At 43.8% G+C, this 17,426-nt stretch overlaps 1 protein-coding gene across 1 annotated transcript in view; it reads right to left on the minus strand.

Annotated features, from left to right (window-relative positions):
* The window catches only part of LOC310792079 (uncharacterized protein), a gene marked incomplete at its 5' end in the record, with an annotated part of 244,501 nt that overhangs the window by 146,206 nt on the left and 80,869 nt on the right, over positions 1 to 17,426 (minus strand). The window contains 2 exon segments of the mRNA XM_083653786.1: positions 1,986 to 2,168; positions 3,542 to 3,655. Of these exon segments, the coding sequence (XP_083509912.1) occupies positions 1,986 to 2,168; positions 3,542 to 3,655 (297 nt within the window).

Here is a 17,426-nt window from a genome sequence, read left to right on the forward strand (position 1 = left end):
CACACACACACATACACACGCAAAGAAATAAATCTGTAAAATACTATTGTAATGTCTTGAAAAGCCTAAATAAATGTGACTATCAATTATCATTTGGAAAATCAATTACTGTCATGATGATGAACTGAATCTTTTCTTTTTTCTTTCTTTTTTTAAATATATTTGTGGATATCTCAGAATTAAATGACCTATCTGATGACAAGGACATGTATAGACAGTGCCTGAAGCTGTACGCTCAAGCGAACATGCTGTGCCGTAAATGTAGCTGGTGCTCAGAAGCTGTGAAGATCTCTCTCTTCAGAGCTTTTTGCACACCACTATATATACTGTCCACCTGTGGTGTGACGCCTCACAGTGGCTTACGATGACAGCATGAGGCTGCTGCTTAAAGTACCAAGAAGCTCTAGTAGTGAAAGTCATATGTTTGTTAGTGTTGGGGTACCCACCTGCTCTGCTAAGTTATGTACTCTTATGTTTAAATTCATAATGTAGGGCATCTGAGTCAGTCATCTCTGTCATAACCAACCCCATACGCAGTTCTGTGCGGTTCGCCTCTAGATTGTGGAACCATTGGCGCACATGTTTGTTTAGAATCTGATCTTTGTGGAATGCTCTTTTTTTCTGCTTTTTTTCTTTCTTCTTCTTCTATGCCTTATTTATTGTACTGTGCTGTTTTGATTGTGCTATGGACTTTTTTTCTTTTTTCTTCTTCTATGCCTTATTTATTGTACTGTGCTGTTTTGATTGTGCTATGGACTTTTTTTCTTTTTTCTTCTTCTATGCCTTATTTATTGTACTGTGCTGTTTTGATTGTGCTATGGACTTTTTTTCTTTTTTCTTCTTCTATGCCTTATTTATTGTACTGTGCTGTTTTGATTGTGCTATGGACTTTTTTTCTTTTTTCTTCTTCTATGCCTTATTTATTGTACTGTGCTGTTTTGATTGTGCTATGGACCTCCTCCTTTGGGTCTGAAATAAATGATTTAATTGAATTGAATTATTGAATTGATTCAATCTCGACTGACAAGAAGATGCGTACGTCATCACTGTGTAGTGGATTCATATCCCACTCAATACTGTTCCGTCGTTCCCTCCCAATGTTCTACCTACTTTGCAATCGTTCTTCATTGTAAACGTCTGTCGCTAAAAAGCAGAGTTTAAGACAGATTATGGCCTATGTGTTTGAGGCTCACTGACTTTGAACAAATGCATGTTGCATGCTGTTGTGTGATAAACCACAGCCTTGGAGAGAGAGAGAGAGAGAGAGAGAGAGAGCGGTATTTGTAACTCTCTGAATTATTGTGCTTAGCCAGGCTTGTCAAGGCCACGGTGATGTATAGCATGTAACTCAGTAGACTAGAGTAGGTGAGTCACTGCGCACAGCGTACACACATATTTGTAATGGGAGTCTGAGATTGCATTTTAAAATATGCAAGGCTAAATGTAAAGGTGGTGATGGCTCAAGGCCACAGTGGTTAGGGCTGACAGATGATGGCAGAGGAGGGACACTTAGATCAGGCTGACAGCTACATTATGAATTATTAAAGGTTGTATGGATTCATAACAAATCACGGGTCAATGACTGCATGTCTGCGTGTGTCTGTGTGGTGTTTACGTTCTTTTGTCCACCAGCTGTGCTAACTTGATGCTGCCAGATGCTTTGTTTTCACATAACCATCTGGGAAGTTGCTCGAAAAACCGTTTCAAAAAGGGCAGGCACTTTCAAAAAATACCTGTCAGGTGATTGGATGAACCATCTGTCTAGCACGTCTGTCACGGGCTCGCTCTCGCTGGCGTCACACCTAAAGCCCGCCCGTAGCTGCGTCATAGGACGCTGATTGGTGCGAGCCACTGGGTGGTTGGGATTCCAACCAATAGACTGGAGCGTGGCGAGGTGGATTTGCCGCGAGATCGTGAGCTCATGATCTCACGTGAATCCAGCTGCCTGGCGAGGTTACGATAGTGCAGCGCGCCGCCGCGTTTACCTCTCCACGAAGATGCCGGCCTGGACGGCGTGGACGATGCTGCGGAAGCGGGGCTTCTCCTCGGTGCGTCGCAGCATCAGGCCCATCTGCCGGGTGAAGGTGGAGGCCAGCCAATCACGCACCTCCGACGGCACGGACTCTGACTGGATATCACTGAGCTCATCCTCTGTGTCCACCAAACGCCTGGAGGGAGGGAGAGGGAGAGGGAACGTAAGATAAAAGAAAAGGAAAGAGCAGATAGTAGTCAAGCCCGACCAATATCGGTTGGCCGATATTGGCCTATCACAGTTATATCGGTATCAGCATATGTTGTGTGATATGCTTAATTCAAGTTATATTTGTTGTTGTTGTCGTTGTTGTTGTTGTGGTGTGTGTGTGTGTGTGTGTGTGTGTGTGTGTGTGTGTGTGTGTGTGTGTTTGTGATGTTTGTGTGTTTACATAATTATTATATTTTTATTATATATATATATATTTTTTTCCAGTTAATTTTACAGTTTCAGTGCACTGATGTCATTTTGGTCAATAAAGTTGTTTGTCACAAGTGTTTGATATTTGAGGTATCATTGCAAAGATATGTATAAGGAATATTGTCCGATATATTTATTGTGTTCGAGGACCCCCTCGTAAACGAGATGCTGCATTCTCAAGGGGCTTATCCTCAGACAAAATAAACATTTCTATATATATATATCAATATCGGAATTTTTTTACTACCTAATATCGGTATCGGCATCGGCCCCAAAAAATCCAGTATCGGTCGGGCCCTAGTGATAGAGGGTTACACATTCATCACAGCTTAGCTTTAACAGCAGATCAAACTCAAAAATCCAACGCTGTCTGTCAAATAATATCACCTCTTGCGTAACACCAAACCCCCCCAGGCTTCTTCAAACACAGACAAAAGGGGGCAAGTCCTATTGTGTGATGCAACTCTCCACAGCTAGGCGGGATCAAGAGCAAAGCCCATTGGTCTCCACCCTCCCAACTGAAAACCTGTTCTTATGGCAAGTAGAACGCATCGACATCGGACTGGACGCGATCGTGCCATGGCTGGCCCTAATCCGGTTGTATTACATGACGAGAGTGTTACATAATTCCATACTTAACTAGACCTGAAGTCAACTACTGACACAAGAGTGACTCTTTACAGCGCGCGCACACACACACATACACACACACACACACACACACACACACACACACGCTTGACAAACATTACACTTGGCATATGCTTTAGCCTATCATTCATCACAAAGGTGTGAGATTGTGAGAAATATATATATATTTTTTAATTACACAGAGAATTAGAGCACTGGTTAATTTCCATACTAATGAAGTTAATCCATTTTAGATGCCTTCATCAATGCTGCACTGTTATTCTCAATAAATTAGTCTCGGCTCCCAGACAACTGGAGAGCTCTGCGGATAGAGACTGAGGACTGAACTGAGTCTATCAATAAATGAACCCGGTGGGCCCTTTGGGAAGAACCAACATGTGCAAACTGTCCATACATATTCCCATGTAGAGAGGTATAGGAGGTACGTGGTTTTCTTACCTTGTCTCCTCGATGTAAACGGATTCCAGCACCGACGCTGCATACTCAAGGTTTTTCTTGAGGTCAACGAGGGAGGCCTCTCCTCTCTCTAGCTGCTTCACCAGACACCTTAATCTAGAGATGGAGAAGAGATTCATCAATAATTTAGCAAACTGGACAACTTTTCTGCCCTCTGCAACAGAAGCTGCATGAGGCAAGATTAGCATGTCAAAATATCAGTCTAAATCACTAAGTGGGAGTGTCCCATTTGAGAAACCCTGTACACTTCTCCACACTTAGGAAGTGATGAATTGAAACTTAAAAGAGAAATCGAAAATGTCTCCTCAGCAAGTGATCACCATTGATGGACCTTTTTTTCCTCTCTGACATGACATGTGCGTGCAGTGTGCAGTTTACTGTCCTCATGTCTTGACATGTGCGTGCAGTGTGCAGTTTACTGTCCTCATGTCTTGACATGTATGTGCAGTGTGCAGTTTACTGTCCTCATGTCTTGACATGTATGTGCAGTGTGCAGTTTACTGTCCTCATGTCTTGACATGTGCGTGCAGTGTGCAGTTTACTGTCCTCATGTCTTGACATGTATGTGCAGTGTGCAGTTTACTGTCCTCATGTCTTGACATGTATGTGCAGTGTGCAGTTTACTGTCCTCATGTCTTGACATGTGCGTGCAGTGTGCAGTTTACTGTCCTCACGTCTTGACATGTATGTGCAGTGTGCAGTTTACTGTCCTCATGTCTTGACATGTGCGTTAGGGCTGTCACTTTTTATTTGAAATTCGAATTTAACTTTGAATGTGGGGGAGGAAGGCATGTTCGAATGTATAATTGACCTGTTCGATTTTTATTTTTTTTAATTAACCAAAATTAACCAACTGCTGCTTGCTGGTAATGTTAATCCCATGTCAGAAAGTCTCCAGATTTGTCGCGTTAGTCTCTTCTGAGAAAGATTGTCTCCAGGGTCTGAAAAGTTGTCTCGAGTTGGATGCAGCCAAAAAAAATAAAAATTAAAACTAATTAATTCACCAAAAAACTTCTAATATATTCGAACATTTTGCGGGCAATTCAAGTTCGTTCAAACTTTATTTTGGGAAAAAGTGACAGCCCTAATGTGCGTGCAGTGTGTATTTTACTGTCCTCATGTCTTGACATGTGCGTGCAGTGTGCAGTTTACTGTCCTCACATCTTGACGGGTGTGCGTGCAGTGTGCAGTTTACTGTCCTCATGTCTTGACATGTGTGTGCAGTGTGCAGTTTACTGTCCTCATGTCTTGACATGTGCGTGCAGTTTGCAGTTTACTGTCCTCATGTCTTGACATGTGCGTGCAGTGTGCAGTTTACTGTCCTCATGTCTTGACATGTGCGTGCAGTGTGCAGTTTACTGTCCTCACGTCTTGACATGTGCGTGCAGTGTGCAGTTTACTGTCCTCACGTCTTGACATGTGCGTGCAGTGTGCAGTTTACTGTCCTCATGTCTTGACATGTGTGTGCAGTTTACTGTCCTCACGTCTTGACATGTGTGTGCAGTGTGCAGTTTACTGTCCTCACGTCTTGACATGTGTGTGCAGTGTGCAGTTTACTGTCCTCACGTCTTGACATGTGTGTGCAGTGTGCAGTTTACTGTCCTCACGTCTTGACATGTGCGTGCAGTGTGCAGTTTACTGTCCTCACGTCTTGACATGTGTGTGCAGTTTACTGTCCTCACGTCTTGACATGTGTGTGCAGTTTACTGTCCTCACGTCTTGACATGTGCGTGCAGTTTACTGTCCTCACGTCTTGACATGTGTGTGCAGTTTACTGTCCTCACGTCTTGACATGTGTGTGCAGTTTACTGTCCTCACGTCTTGACATGTGTGTGCAGTTTACTGTCCTCACGTCTTGACATGTGTGTGCAGTTTACTGTCCTCACGTCTTGACATGTGTGTGCAGTTTACTGTCCTCACGTCTTGACATGTGTGTGCAGTTTACTGTCCTCACGTCTTGACATGTGCGTGCAGTTTACTGTCCTCACGTCTTGACATGTATGTGCAGTGTGCAGTTTACTGTCCTCACGTCTTGACATGTGCGTGCAGTTTACTGTCCTCATGTCTTGACATGTATGTGCAGTGTGCAGTTTACTGTCCTCACGTCTTGACATGTGCGTGCAGTGTGCAGTTTACTGTCCTCACGTCTTGACATGTGCGTGCAGTTTACTGTCCTCACGTCTTGACATGTGTGTGCAGTGTGCAGTTTACTGTCCTCATGTCTTGACATGTGCGTGCAGTGTGCAGTTTACTGTCCTCACGTCTTGACATGTGTGTGCAGTGTGCAGTTTACTGTCCTCATGTTTTGACATGTGCGTGCAGTGTGCAGTTTACTGTCCTCATGTCTTGACATGTGTGTGCAGTGTGCAGTTTACTGTCCTCATGTTTTGACATGTGCGTGCAGTGTGCAGTTTACTGTCCTCACGTCTTGACATGTATGTGCGTGCAGTGTGCAGTTTACTGTCCTCACGTCTTGACATGTGCGTGCAGTGTGCAGTTTACTGTCCTCATGTCTTGACATGTATGTGCGTGCAGTGTGCAGTTTACTGTCCTCATGTCTTGACATGTGTGTGCAGTGTGCAGTTTACTGTCCTCATGTCTTGACATGTGTGTGCAGTTTGCAGTTTACTGTCCTCATGTCTTGACATGTGTGTGCAGTGTGCAGTTTACTGTCCTCACGTCTTGACATGTGTGTGCAGTGTGCAGTTTACTGTCCTCATGTCTTGACATGTATGTGCGTGCAGTGTGCAGTTTACTGTCCTCATGTCTTGACATGTGTGTGCAGTTTGCAGTTTACTGTCCTCACGTCTTGACATGTGTGTGCAGTTTGCAGTTTACTGTCCTCACGTCTTGACATGTGCGTGCAGTGTGCAGTTTACTGTCCTCATGTCTTGACATGTGCGTGCAGTGTGCAGTTTACTGTCCTCACGTCTTGACATGTGCGTGCAGTGTGCAGTTTACTGTCCTCACGTCTTGACATGTGTGTGCAGTGTGCAGTTTACTGTCCTCACGTCTTGACATGTGTGTGCAGTTTGCAGTTTACTGTCCTCACGTCTTGACATGTGCGTGCAGTGTGCAGTTTACTGTCCTCATGTCTTGACATGTGCGTGCAGTGTGCAGTTTACTGTCCTCACGTCTTGACATGTGCGTGCAGTGTGCAGTTTACTGTCCTCACGTCTTGACATGTGTGTGCAGTGTGCAGTTTACTGTCCTCACGTCTTGACATGTGTGTGCAGTTTGCAGTTTACTGTCCTCACGTCTTGACATGTGCGTGCAGTGTGCAGTTTACTGTCCTCCTGTCTTGACATGTGTGTGCAGTGTGCAGTTTACTGTCCTCATGTCTTGACATGTGTGTGCAGTGTGCAGTTTACTGTCCTCACGTCTTGACATGTGCGTGCAGTGTGCAGTTTACTGTCCTCATGTCTTGACATGTGCGTGCAGTGTGCAGTTTACTGTCCTCATGTCTTGACATGTGCGTGCAGTGTGCAGTTTACTGTCCTCATGTCTTGTGATTCCTGGATATTGAAGATAAAATGTTTCAAACGGTTCCCTCTCGATGCCATTTGAAGCATGCCAACGTGCAAAGTTCTCAAGTGAAAAAGAGTTCTTTGATTCTGATGTACGTTCAAAATTCATTCACATTCTTCTTCCAACGTTCCCGTACTGATTCACCTACAAACTAGTCTAGCAGTCGATATTCCTCCTCCTCTCAGTCAATCTCGATAAATTAGATCTTTGAGTCATATAATGCGGTGGACTGGCTGGTAAGGAGCCTAATATGATCAAAGGCATCAACCACCATCTTTGTGTTGTATTTTCCAATACCAACCCACTACTGCAGATCAGTTGTATTCCAGAGACGCTCACGCCCTAGCCCAGCCCAAACCCAGCACAAATAGCACTAAGGTCAAGAAAAGCAATCTCAACATCAATCCTGCGCCCTGCGACGTGCCGCCACGTGCCACCTGCTGCTGTCTTTGAGGTCAAGTGCTCTCTTTCAAAGGTGAACGCCCACAGAGGCCATGCTTGTTGCTGAATTATTAAGCAGGGAAGGTGTGTGTGTGTGTGTGTGTGTGTGTGTTGGGGGGGGGGGGGGGGGTTATGTCCCCAACCCGCCTCCCCTCCAACTGAGCTGCCTATTGCTTCGTCGTCCATGCAGAAAAGGCTCCGCAAAGGCAGTGATTCTCAACCTTTTTCACACCAGGGACCCCTAAACTACCACAAATTAGACCACGGACCCCCATTTAATAAGATTTTGTCCCAGAGTCCCCCATTTTATCCCCTACCCCCTATCCCTCAAAAGGCTGTGCCTTCTGCCAGGTCGCCATTGTAAATAATAATTTGTTCTTAATGACTTACCTGGTTAAATAAAGGTTAAATAAAATAAAATAAAATAAAAAGTAAGATTTTTGCTTTTGTTTCATTACAGAAAGTGTATGAAAACCATGATCAAAATAGTCATACATTCTATCATTGCGTTACTAGTGAAAATAAATGATTCCGCTTTATGCTGGGGACCCCCTGGAACCCCCCTCAAAGACACCTGGGGCTCTCCGGGACCCCACTTTGAAAAGCACTGCACTAAGACGCTCAAACAATTGAGGACAATGATGGTTTGATATTCGTAGATATTACAAGCACAACATGAGACCATTGACTGCTCATGTAACATCTGCTGATATCTCACTCGGGGGACTGCCGGCTATTCTGAGAGGGAATGAGCCCCGCTGACGTCACACGGAAGCCAATGGACAGAGGGAAACAACAACAACAACATGGTGCTCTGCTACTCTAGAATCAGTGGACACGGGATGGAGATGCTACATGGACTAATGATGGTTATTAACAACAGCTGTGTGCCAGTGAGCTTCCCTGCTAATATGCATGAACGGACAAATACGCTAGCCTTCAACAAAAGCTCCTCGGCAGACTATAATTCATCATTTTGGTTGTGTCATTAATTGGTCATTTGTGTGATATTACACGTTGTATAACAGTGGTGCTTGCTGCACTCGTTTGAAAAACACCATGCTATGGCATTAACGAAGTAGCCTGCGAGCTCACGTGATCCGCCTGCTTTACCAGGCTATTAAAAGGATGGCTTTGCCGATGATCAACCCACTTTGTATCATTATCATCTTGGTAATGTAAGCACATGGGCAGTGTTTACCTTCTCTCTCCGTTTTCCTCACGGAGAAAAATCCTCCCTTTCTCTCCCTGCAGAAACTCCGCCCCCACCAGCTGCAAGTCATTAAGGCTTGTTAAGGCTCTCCAAGCGATTCTCTGTGGATGTGCGCATACAGTCTTAAAAAATAACTAATAACAGCTGCCCTCAGAGCAGATTCCGCATCTGGAGCAGAACTTCCGCAGTTCCGTTGTGACGCGTTGTCAACTGCAATTCCTCGAATGGCCATTTGAGGCTGGCTCCAAAAGCGAGTCATTCCCCATTCACCCCCATTGCCCGAGTTTACAGCAGAAATAAACATGTTGCCTGGTACATAAAAGGGTGTTGGTCTGTCTAGCTAATTTCACCATTCATGACAACTGTAGCGAGGTGAATTTCTATATAACTCACCCGTTTATACTGCCTATAGCTGCAAAAAGAATTCTGGTTGTATAGTGAATGGGAAATTGACCTGACGTCTTACTTGATTTATTACCAGTAAACACTTTCCTAATGAGTTTATGGTCCCAATCACTAGTTTCAAGTCTTCTCCAAGTGGTGTTCATTTAGTCAATTATGGTCCAATTTAGAGTAAAACAGATGATAAAGCAGACTATGTTTTGGGGGCGTGATTGACAGGTCGCCTGTCCAGTGATCGCACCGATCACAGACCAATAGCAGGCGGCGCTGCAGCTCTTCTCGTCCAAATATGGTCACTTCTAACTCCAAGACAGTTAAGATGCCGACGGTCACAATGCGAAACCCGAGGCTTCAAATCGGGAGTCCAGAAAGCAACGGATACGTCCATATATGTATACAGTCTATGGACTCAATTCATCAAATGTCACTGGGACTTACTAAATACAGAGTATCCTGGGTGTTGTTGTTTTTTAGTCAGCATTACTGTTGTTAGAGGGGGGATGCTGTGTGAGTCTGATAACATTTTCTCTAACAATTGTTTTTCAAAGAGTTCAAATGAAATAAAAATTGAGCGATAAAGTCAATGTATTTACATGAATGTCCCTTGTTCCTAAGCACCTGGGCCTGTTTTCCTAAGTGAAAGGTATACTTTAGGGAGTCGTGAGATCGTGTTGGATGATGAGGAGTGCCAGGAATTTGGGATAAACCAATGTGTCTGCCAACTCAAACAAAATGGGCTCATTTAACCTGCTGTTATCACCCAGGGACGTGACAACCTGGGTTAATGGCATAGGCCCAGCACAAAGTAACACTCGGGCACGGAGCCAACAGACACTTTAAGCCACACAAAATGTCGTAGGTAGAAGAATATTTACTATGGCTGCACACTTAAGGTGCTCTTATGCTCGAGCAAAGCTCCGTGGGGGTGGGGCCCCGCGAGTCTCCGTGATCACCGTGCAGACCTCGCGCTGGGGCAGATGCCATTATACTCAGAAAGTGATCAGCATGTATTGTGTGCATTGTACAATGGTGAAAACAGCCTGTGAAAAGTCGCAATGAAACGCTGTGCAGTACTGAGTGCGCTTTCACTCTCAAACGACCGCACATCAGCACATGAAGGACTCACCAAACTTGTTTTTACTGAAAGCCGTTTTTACTACTCAGCCCTGATAGCCTACTACTCTGTGCTGCTTTTAATCTCTCTCAATAATGCTCTCAACACAACACATTTACTTGGTGAAATGACTAAAAACGAACAGTTGCAAATCTAAGTTTATAGCCTACCACATGGGTCAAGAAATGTGGCGAAAACACAGCTCAGTGTTCAGGGCTCAATGGTTTAAATGCGGCCATGTTTGGAGAGAAGCTCGCGCTGTTAGAAAAAAAGTCAGGCACAACGCGAGCAGCCGCTGGAGCTAGTGAATAACCACGCCCAACAAATTTACGTAATTTGACGCGCCCGCCCCTCGCTCCACCCCCGCGCCCTTCACGGCAGGGTGACCATAATTCAGCCTTTAGTGGTGAGCGAGGGAAGACATCTTCCCTTATTCCCTTCGTTATCAACTTCTTGCTCTTAAAGGAACACCGCCGATTTTAAATGCTGAATTATTTTTCACATAATCTCACACTATGAGTATGAATGTCTGCAAAACTGTTTACATTTGTGTGAGATTATGTGCAAAATAAATCAGCATTGTTTTTCGGTGGAGTGCCCCTTTAATGATTCAGAACAAAAACATTTGTTTAAACCCTCATCGAAAACTCAATTTCAGAACATTCAAAAGAACGTAAAAGTGAGTGTATTTTGAGAATACTGTGAGCCAAAGTCAAAGAATATTTTTGCAACGTGGATTCAAAAGAATCTCACTGGCCCTCTTCACATTGTGTGAAACATTAGATTTCTGTATATAATTCCTATTCAAATCAACTTTCCCAAACGATCATTTTAGTCAATATGCTTAAGATGGCTGCCATTGAATGCTGGATGCTATTGCCATGGAAACATTTTGTCTGACTCTGAACATGCACATGAACATTGTGTTGAACATTCAAAACTCGCTCAGTCTCACGCAATGTCAAGGCTACACATGAAAAGATGATACAAGAAATGTGATTATTTATCATTCCAAGTCAGCAATATTCAGCTCAGCACTTTCAAACAGAATTACAAACGACTCTTCAAAAACACTGATTGGATTGTAGGATGTGAAGGGAACAACAATGTAATAGCCCCTAACTATCTATCATACAGAAATGTCATCAGTTAGTAATATCCTCAAACTGATTTTCCCTAATGGCCAATTCCCAATGTCACAACTAATTCCACTTGTTTCTCTCCTCTCTCACAGTAATGGAAATGCATTGATATAGAGAGCCAAATTCACGCCCACTTCTGGTTTAGGCATACGCACCAAGAGATTTCATCCGCCATTATTTTCTTCCATAGACCTTTCTTAAAATGCTTATAAAAATGATCTTACTCTGTCAAACGAAGCGATTCGGCTACATTGGGAATCACGAGAGACCAGAACATTTCACTCAGACCAACACTTAAAAATAAACCACCTATTTTTATTATTTTTTGTATCCAGAATTGTTTTAATTTGTGTTCTATGGTCACTCCTGATTCTAAATAGAGGTGGATCACTTGGTTTGACCAAGTACAACTATTTTTTATAAACATTTTAGGAAATGTCTATGGAAAAATGAATGGCGGAGGAAATCTGTTGGTTTTTTTTTTATTCGTTTATTTGTCAGGGACAATGCAAGAATCATTGTAACAAGTTACAAGAACATGAAACATATGCGATGCATATAGGATATCTAGCCAAGGCTAATTTGCAATCCCTGTCCCTGGGTAGGCTTTTCTAATAAAAAACATAATCTAAACAAAGTGCAAACATAAAAATTGTGACACGATCATACAAAATTTACAGTAAAATTATGCTACTACATCATACAAGATTTACAGTAGAATTACACCACTACATCAGTAATCAATGGTCGCAGGTTTGATTTTGCTTCAGCCAGTGTTTCACCTTTTCATTAAAGCTTTTCAGATTAGTTTGCACAGTATGTCTAAACCGGAAGTGGGCGTGACTTTGCCTCTCTATTGCTTGCTGGGTTAAACGGACAATGACAGAGGGAGGCAAGGACAAGAGCCTCCAGCTGTCGGCCTCTGTATGTGAAGATGAGAGATGGATTTGTTTTGCCAGAGAGCACAGAGAGGAGATTACACTGTTTTCCTCCTCTATTGCCTCCAGTCTTTTGGCCATAGCTGATGTGCCAAGAGTGAAAAAACAAACAAACAAACAAACAGAGAAGACCGGTGTGATTCAGTGCCAAACTGCAGCCGCCTGCAGTTTGCACTGCGCTCTACCTTTAGACAGCTGGTCGTGTCGGGGTACGGTGGTGCAGTGGTAAGCGCTGTCGCCTCACAGCTCGAAGGTCCTGGGTTCGATTCCCACCTGGGACGCTGTGGGCGCTGGAGTTGTGACCCCCCCCATATCTTCAGTGCCTACTGCCCAGGTGGGCTATCTCGTCGAAAGGGCCTTTCTGTGTGGAGTTTGCATGTTCTCCCCGCACCCCCCAGGGGGTTCCTCCGTACATAACCCCCCACTAAAAACATGCAGAAGATCGTCATCCGACCAGTGACGACAACATCTGAAGTTGGTCCAATGATGGTCCAATGAAGGTCCCCGGGCGCTGGAAAGAAATAGCGACCACTGCTCCTGGCCTGCCCCCTGGAGGAAAGGACAAGCCTGGATGGGTCAAATGCAGAGGACATATTTCACCGGCCACCGTCAGCATGAGTGTGTGTTGTGGCCGCATGCATGTGTTGTAGTGTGTTCGTGTGACAATAAAGACGGGCTGCCGTCTGAAATCGTGAAATCGTGTGTCAGCCAGAAGTGAACGTGGAAAAAAAAGTTAAATTAAACAGTACACACAACAATGGCTTCTTTTCAACTTCCCCAACTAATATTTTCCTCTCCGTCTCAACCGTTTTGCTTCGTCATTCAAGCAAAAATAAAAAGGTCTCCGCCTCGCCCCCACCTACAGTACTACGCATTAAAGAGGATAATATCCCATTCTTTCCCTACTGAGATGAAAAACAAGCGCACCTCCGCTTTGAGAGGCTGCAGCATCAATCAGAGCGTATTTTCCACACAGCACTGAGGAGGGGAGGAGAGGAGAGCGCCGCTACCGTGCAAAAATCGCCCGGCGGCGCCATGTGTTCCAATGGCATTCTGGCCTCCTAAGACTGTGTGTAATCAGTGCTCCCGGGTCAATATAATCACCCGGGGAGATTAGCGCGCTCCCGGGGGAATACACACAGGTTTGGACTGATAAGAGGAACGAGGCCCGCTAAAACATGGCGGCTCAGTTAAGCCCCAGCAGCACCACACATCCTGTCGCTACGACCGTGGTTTGTGTACTGTAGCGGAGAAGGGGTCAGTCGATAAAATACGACACACATTTCATCTGAACAAGATAGATCAGGGGGGATGCAGTGACCCTATAGGCAAAGTTTTATCTGGTGTTGGGCTCTGATCAATACACAACAGCTCAATGTCGGAGCGTTCTATCGATTATGGCTGACATGACAATCAGCCAATCAGGAAATGGCTTACTGTTGTCATTTAATTCATTATCACTCAAGACAGATAAGATGCATTATATCATATGTGCAAAACAACAGATTTGAATGATAGGCACATAAGAGCTCTTTGGCTTTTGCACCCCCCCCCCCAAAAGACAGGAAATAGTCCAAGTTGTGGTGAAGAACTGAGACTTGAGGAGTCTGTACTGTATTTACGACAGCGGTTGACACTTTGGAAAGCAGCCCATGTGTAGGCCGGCCTAGTGGTTACAGAGGCTGCGGTTTGAACTCCACAAACAGCCAGGATATGTCCTGTTAAAGTGTCCTTGAGGAAGACACTAAACTGCATCCTGCTCATTCGTTCCAAGTTGCTCTGAGTGTGAGTGGAAATGTCATGTAAACGTCAGTGTAAATCGGTCCCTGTTCATTTTTGGATGGATATTACAGCCAGCTAAACATTTCTGATGCTGTTGATGATTCAAATCACTAATACTGTTAAAGTACAGGCACCCTGTACTCACTGACAAGCCATTTAAATATTTAATCATTGAAGCGCACTAGTAAGAATTGACAATGATCTGCTCTAAACAAAGCCTCTCCCGTGGGAGGTTGCAAATGACAGATGCGGTAAGAATGGCGGGGGACAGCAGGAATCTTAAAAAAGATTGGCGGTTGCCCACTCATGTCAAAGTCTGCCAGTCAAAGCCACCAGAAGACGTAGAAGAAGTGGATACCACTGTCAATCTTCAAAAGTGCTATGGGCGAGAGGGAGGGGGCAGGAGAGAGAGGGAGGGAGGGAGGGAGAGAGGGAGGGAGAGAGCGAGAGAGGGAGGGAGGGAGAGAGAGGGAGGGAGAGAGAGAGAGAGAGGGAGGGAGAGAGAGGGAGGGAGAGAGACTTTTGGATCAAAATCCTTTGTCCCAGTACAGTGCATGTTGTACAAAGCATAATTAAGTCGATTGTTTCCATCATGAGTCAGGAAAGACAAGCAGAGCTCAAAGCAGAACAGTCGATGCAAAAGGAGATGATACAGATTCAGTACGGGATTGTACCTCATGATATAATTTACTGCATCTCTGTTCTGCATCGCCACCAAACACCAAACCGTGAGATACTTTGAGATCTACTCCTGAAATGTTTCTGTAGTCCCTGAATAGAAATAAAGGCGTTAACAATGCGTTAACACACAACATTGACTCAAAATGTGCCCGTACAAATAGTGCCCAGTGTCTTAGATCGACAGCAGCACAAAACAGAAACCTCGGCATTGAGCACTGTTTTACAGCTACAACAACCACATCATCTTGACCTTAAATACCACCTTCTTCCTGTCAGAAATCGGCCTAGATGTTTTCTAACGTGCTTTTTATGCAGTGATCAAGCATTTGAAACATCATCTCAAAACTGCACTTGGCGAGAGACTTTGGTGTAAAATACACCGGTATCTTGGCTACATCACAAAATGGCCGAACGGCGATGCTGTAGGTTTGCCACATTTGACCAAAGGAAATTGTGCTGTCATGGCGCGGGTCATGGTCAGTGGTCACTGGCGGAAAAACAACAGCATGTGGAAAATAAGCAGACTGCACACTGGAACGGTGAGAGGCGGTCATCTTTCTATAAAGCAAACAGGAGCCTAGCGACTTGGCCTTTAAGATGAATTGACGTGTGTGCAGGGAATGACGCAAACAAAAAGGAACTTGAGCTATGAGTAGCTACAAGGACAAAGTAGGATAGCGAACATGCTCAGTACTGGCAATTCATACCCTGCATGGGAGGGTGTGAAGTCTATGATGGCGATGCAGTAAGAGGTGTCCAATTAGCCTTAATGGTAAGCCTGACCCTAACCTTTCTAATGAACTGAACACTTTTATAACCGTTTCAATGTCCATGATCGAGGAGCTGTCAGCTTTCCTGCCGTTCAGCCAGGCCCATTCCCAGAGAACAGTGTGCGCGTTGATACGGGAAAGGTGGTCCTGAGACTTTTCCGGGGTGTAAGGGAAAGTTAAGGTCATTGGAAATCGTACACTTAAAGGGACAGCTCACTCTAAAATCCAAAATGCATCGTTTTCATCTTACCTGAAGTGCATTTGTCCACCTAAGATTGTTTGGTGTTCGTTGGCTGAGTTTTGGAGATATCGGCCCTAGAGATTTCTGCCTTCTCTTCCAATACAATGGAACTGGATGGCACTCAGCTTGTGGTGCTCAAAGTGGCAAAAAAATAAAAAATAAAAATAAAACTGAAATGTATCTTTCCAGAAATCATGACCCGGTTACCCAAGATAATCCACAGACCTTGTTGTGACCAGATTCATGTAGGAACTATTTTATTTCGACCAAACTACACCCGCTAGTTGCTAGCAGTTCCTACATGAAACTGCAGCTACCTATAGCAGCTAGTGGGAGTAGTTTGGTTGAAAGAAAATAGTTTCTACATGAAACTGCTCGCAAGGTCTGTGGATTATCTTGAGTAACCTGGTTTATGACTTCTAGAAAAAGACATTGCTGTTGAGTTTTTCAGATTGATTTATTTTGCACTTTGAGCAGCACAAGTCGAGTGCCATCCAGTTGGAGAGGAGTCAGAAATCTCTACGGCCCGATATCTCCAAAACTCAGGCAACTAACACAAAACGATCTAGATGGATAAACAGCACTAACAGGTGAGAGGGAAAATAGTATTTTGGATTTTAAGGAGAGAATTGTGCCGAACAGTTGGCACTTGGCAGATATATTCTGTTTTATTCCATTCACTCCATAGGGTTTCTTGTCTTTGGAAGGATTCCATCATCGTACCGGTGCCAAAAATCAAAGCTCCAAAGTCACTTTTAATGACTATACCTCTCTTATTATGAACCTCTTTGGCAAAGATTGTGAAGGATGGGCTTTTTCACACTGTTCAGGCAAATCTTGAGCCGCTCCAATTTGCCTAGACGGGTCAGGCAGGGGTTCTGATGATGCGATGACCCGATTCAACGTGACAGGATCATGTTGAATAGGGTGTCCATCGCGAATATGTGTGTTTTGTAATCTTGAAATTGAGACCATATGTCATTTATTTTTTGATTGTTTATGTGCAAAATTATTTTGGATAGAGATAGAGCGTTTCTTCAAGGAGCTGACTGGTCCAACTGTTCACTTAGAAAAAAGAGACATTATATTTTTTTATGAAAAGAGTGATATTGATTGTAAAAGATTATTTATTTTGAACCTTTTTATTTTATATGGGAAATACTATTTACATAAGTGCAAGTGGGCTACCAAGAAACCGCACATCCAACAGTTCAAAGTTGAATTTGGACATTACATTAAAACTTTATGTGATCTCAAGAACAGTAAAGCCTTAAAAACTGTGAATATTTGTAAAGATTTAAATATTTTTGTTAATGCCTGAGTTTATTCTAACATGATACCCCTGTTTGTTTGTTTGTTTTGTTCATTTATTTTGTTTCTATCGAAGTAGCATACTCTGTATTGATGTTTAATGTATGCTTGTTGACTGTATGCTTTGGAATGAATCAATAAAAAAAAAAAAAAAAAAAAAAAAAAAAAAAAAATAGGGTGTCCATCGCACACCTAGAGGGCACAAAGAGTGTTGTGCGTCTTGTTTTGGTTGATTTCTCCTCAGCTTTTAATTGCATCCAGCCGCACATTTGAGCAGAAAGGTTAAAGAACATCCACAACATTG

The sequence above is a fragment of the Poromitra crassiceps genome (genome assembly GCF_964638095.1).
Source record: "Poromitra crassiceps genome assembly, chromosome: 17".
Classification (NCBI taxonomy): domain Eukaryota; kingdom Metazoa; phylum Chordata; class Actinopteri; order Beryciformes; family Melamphaidae; genus Poromitra; species Poromitra crassiceps.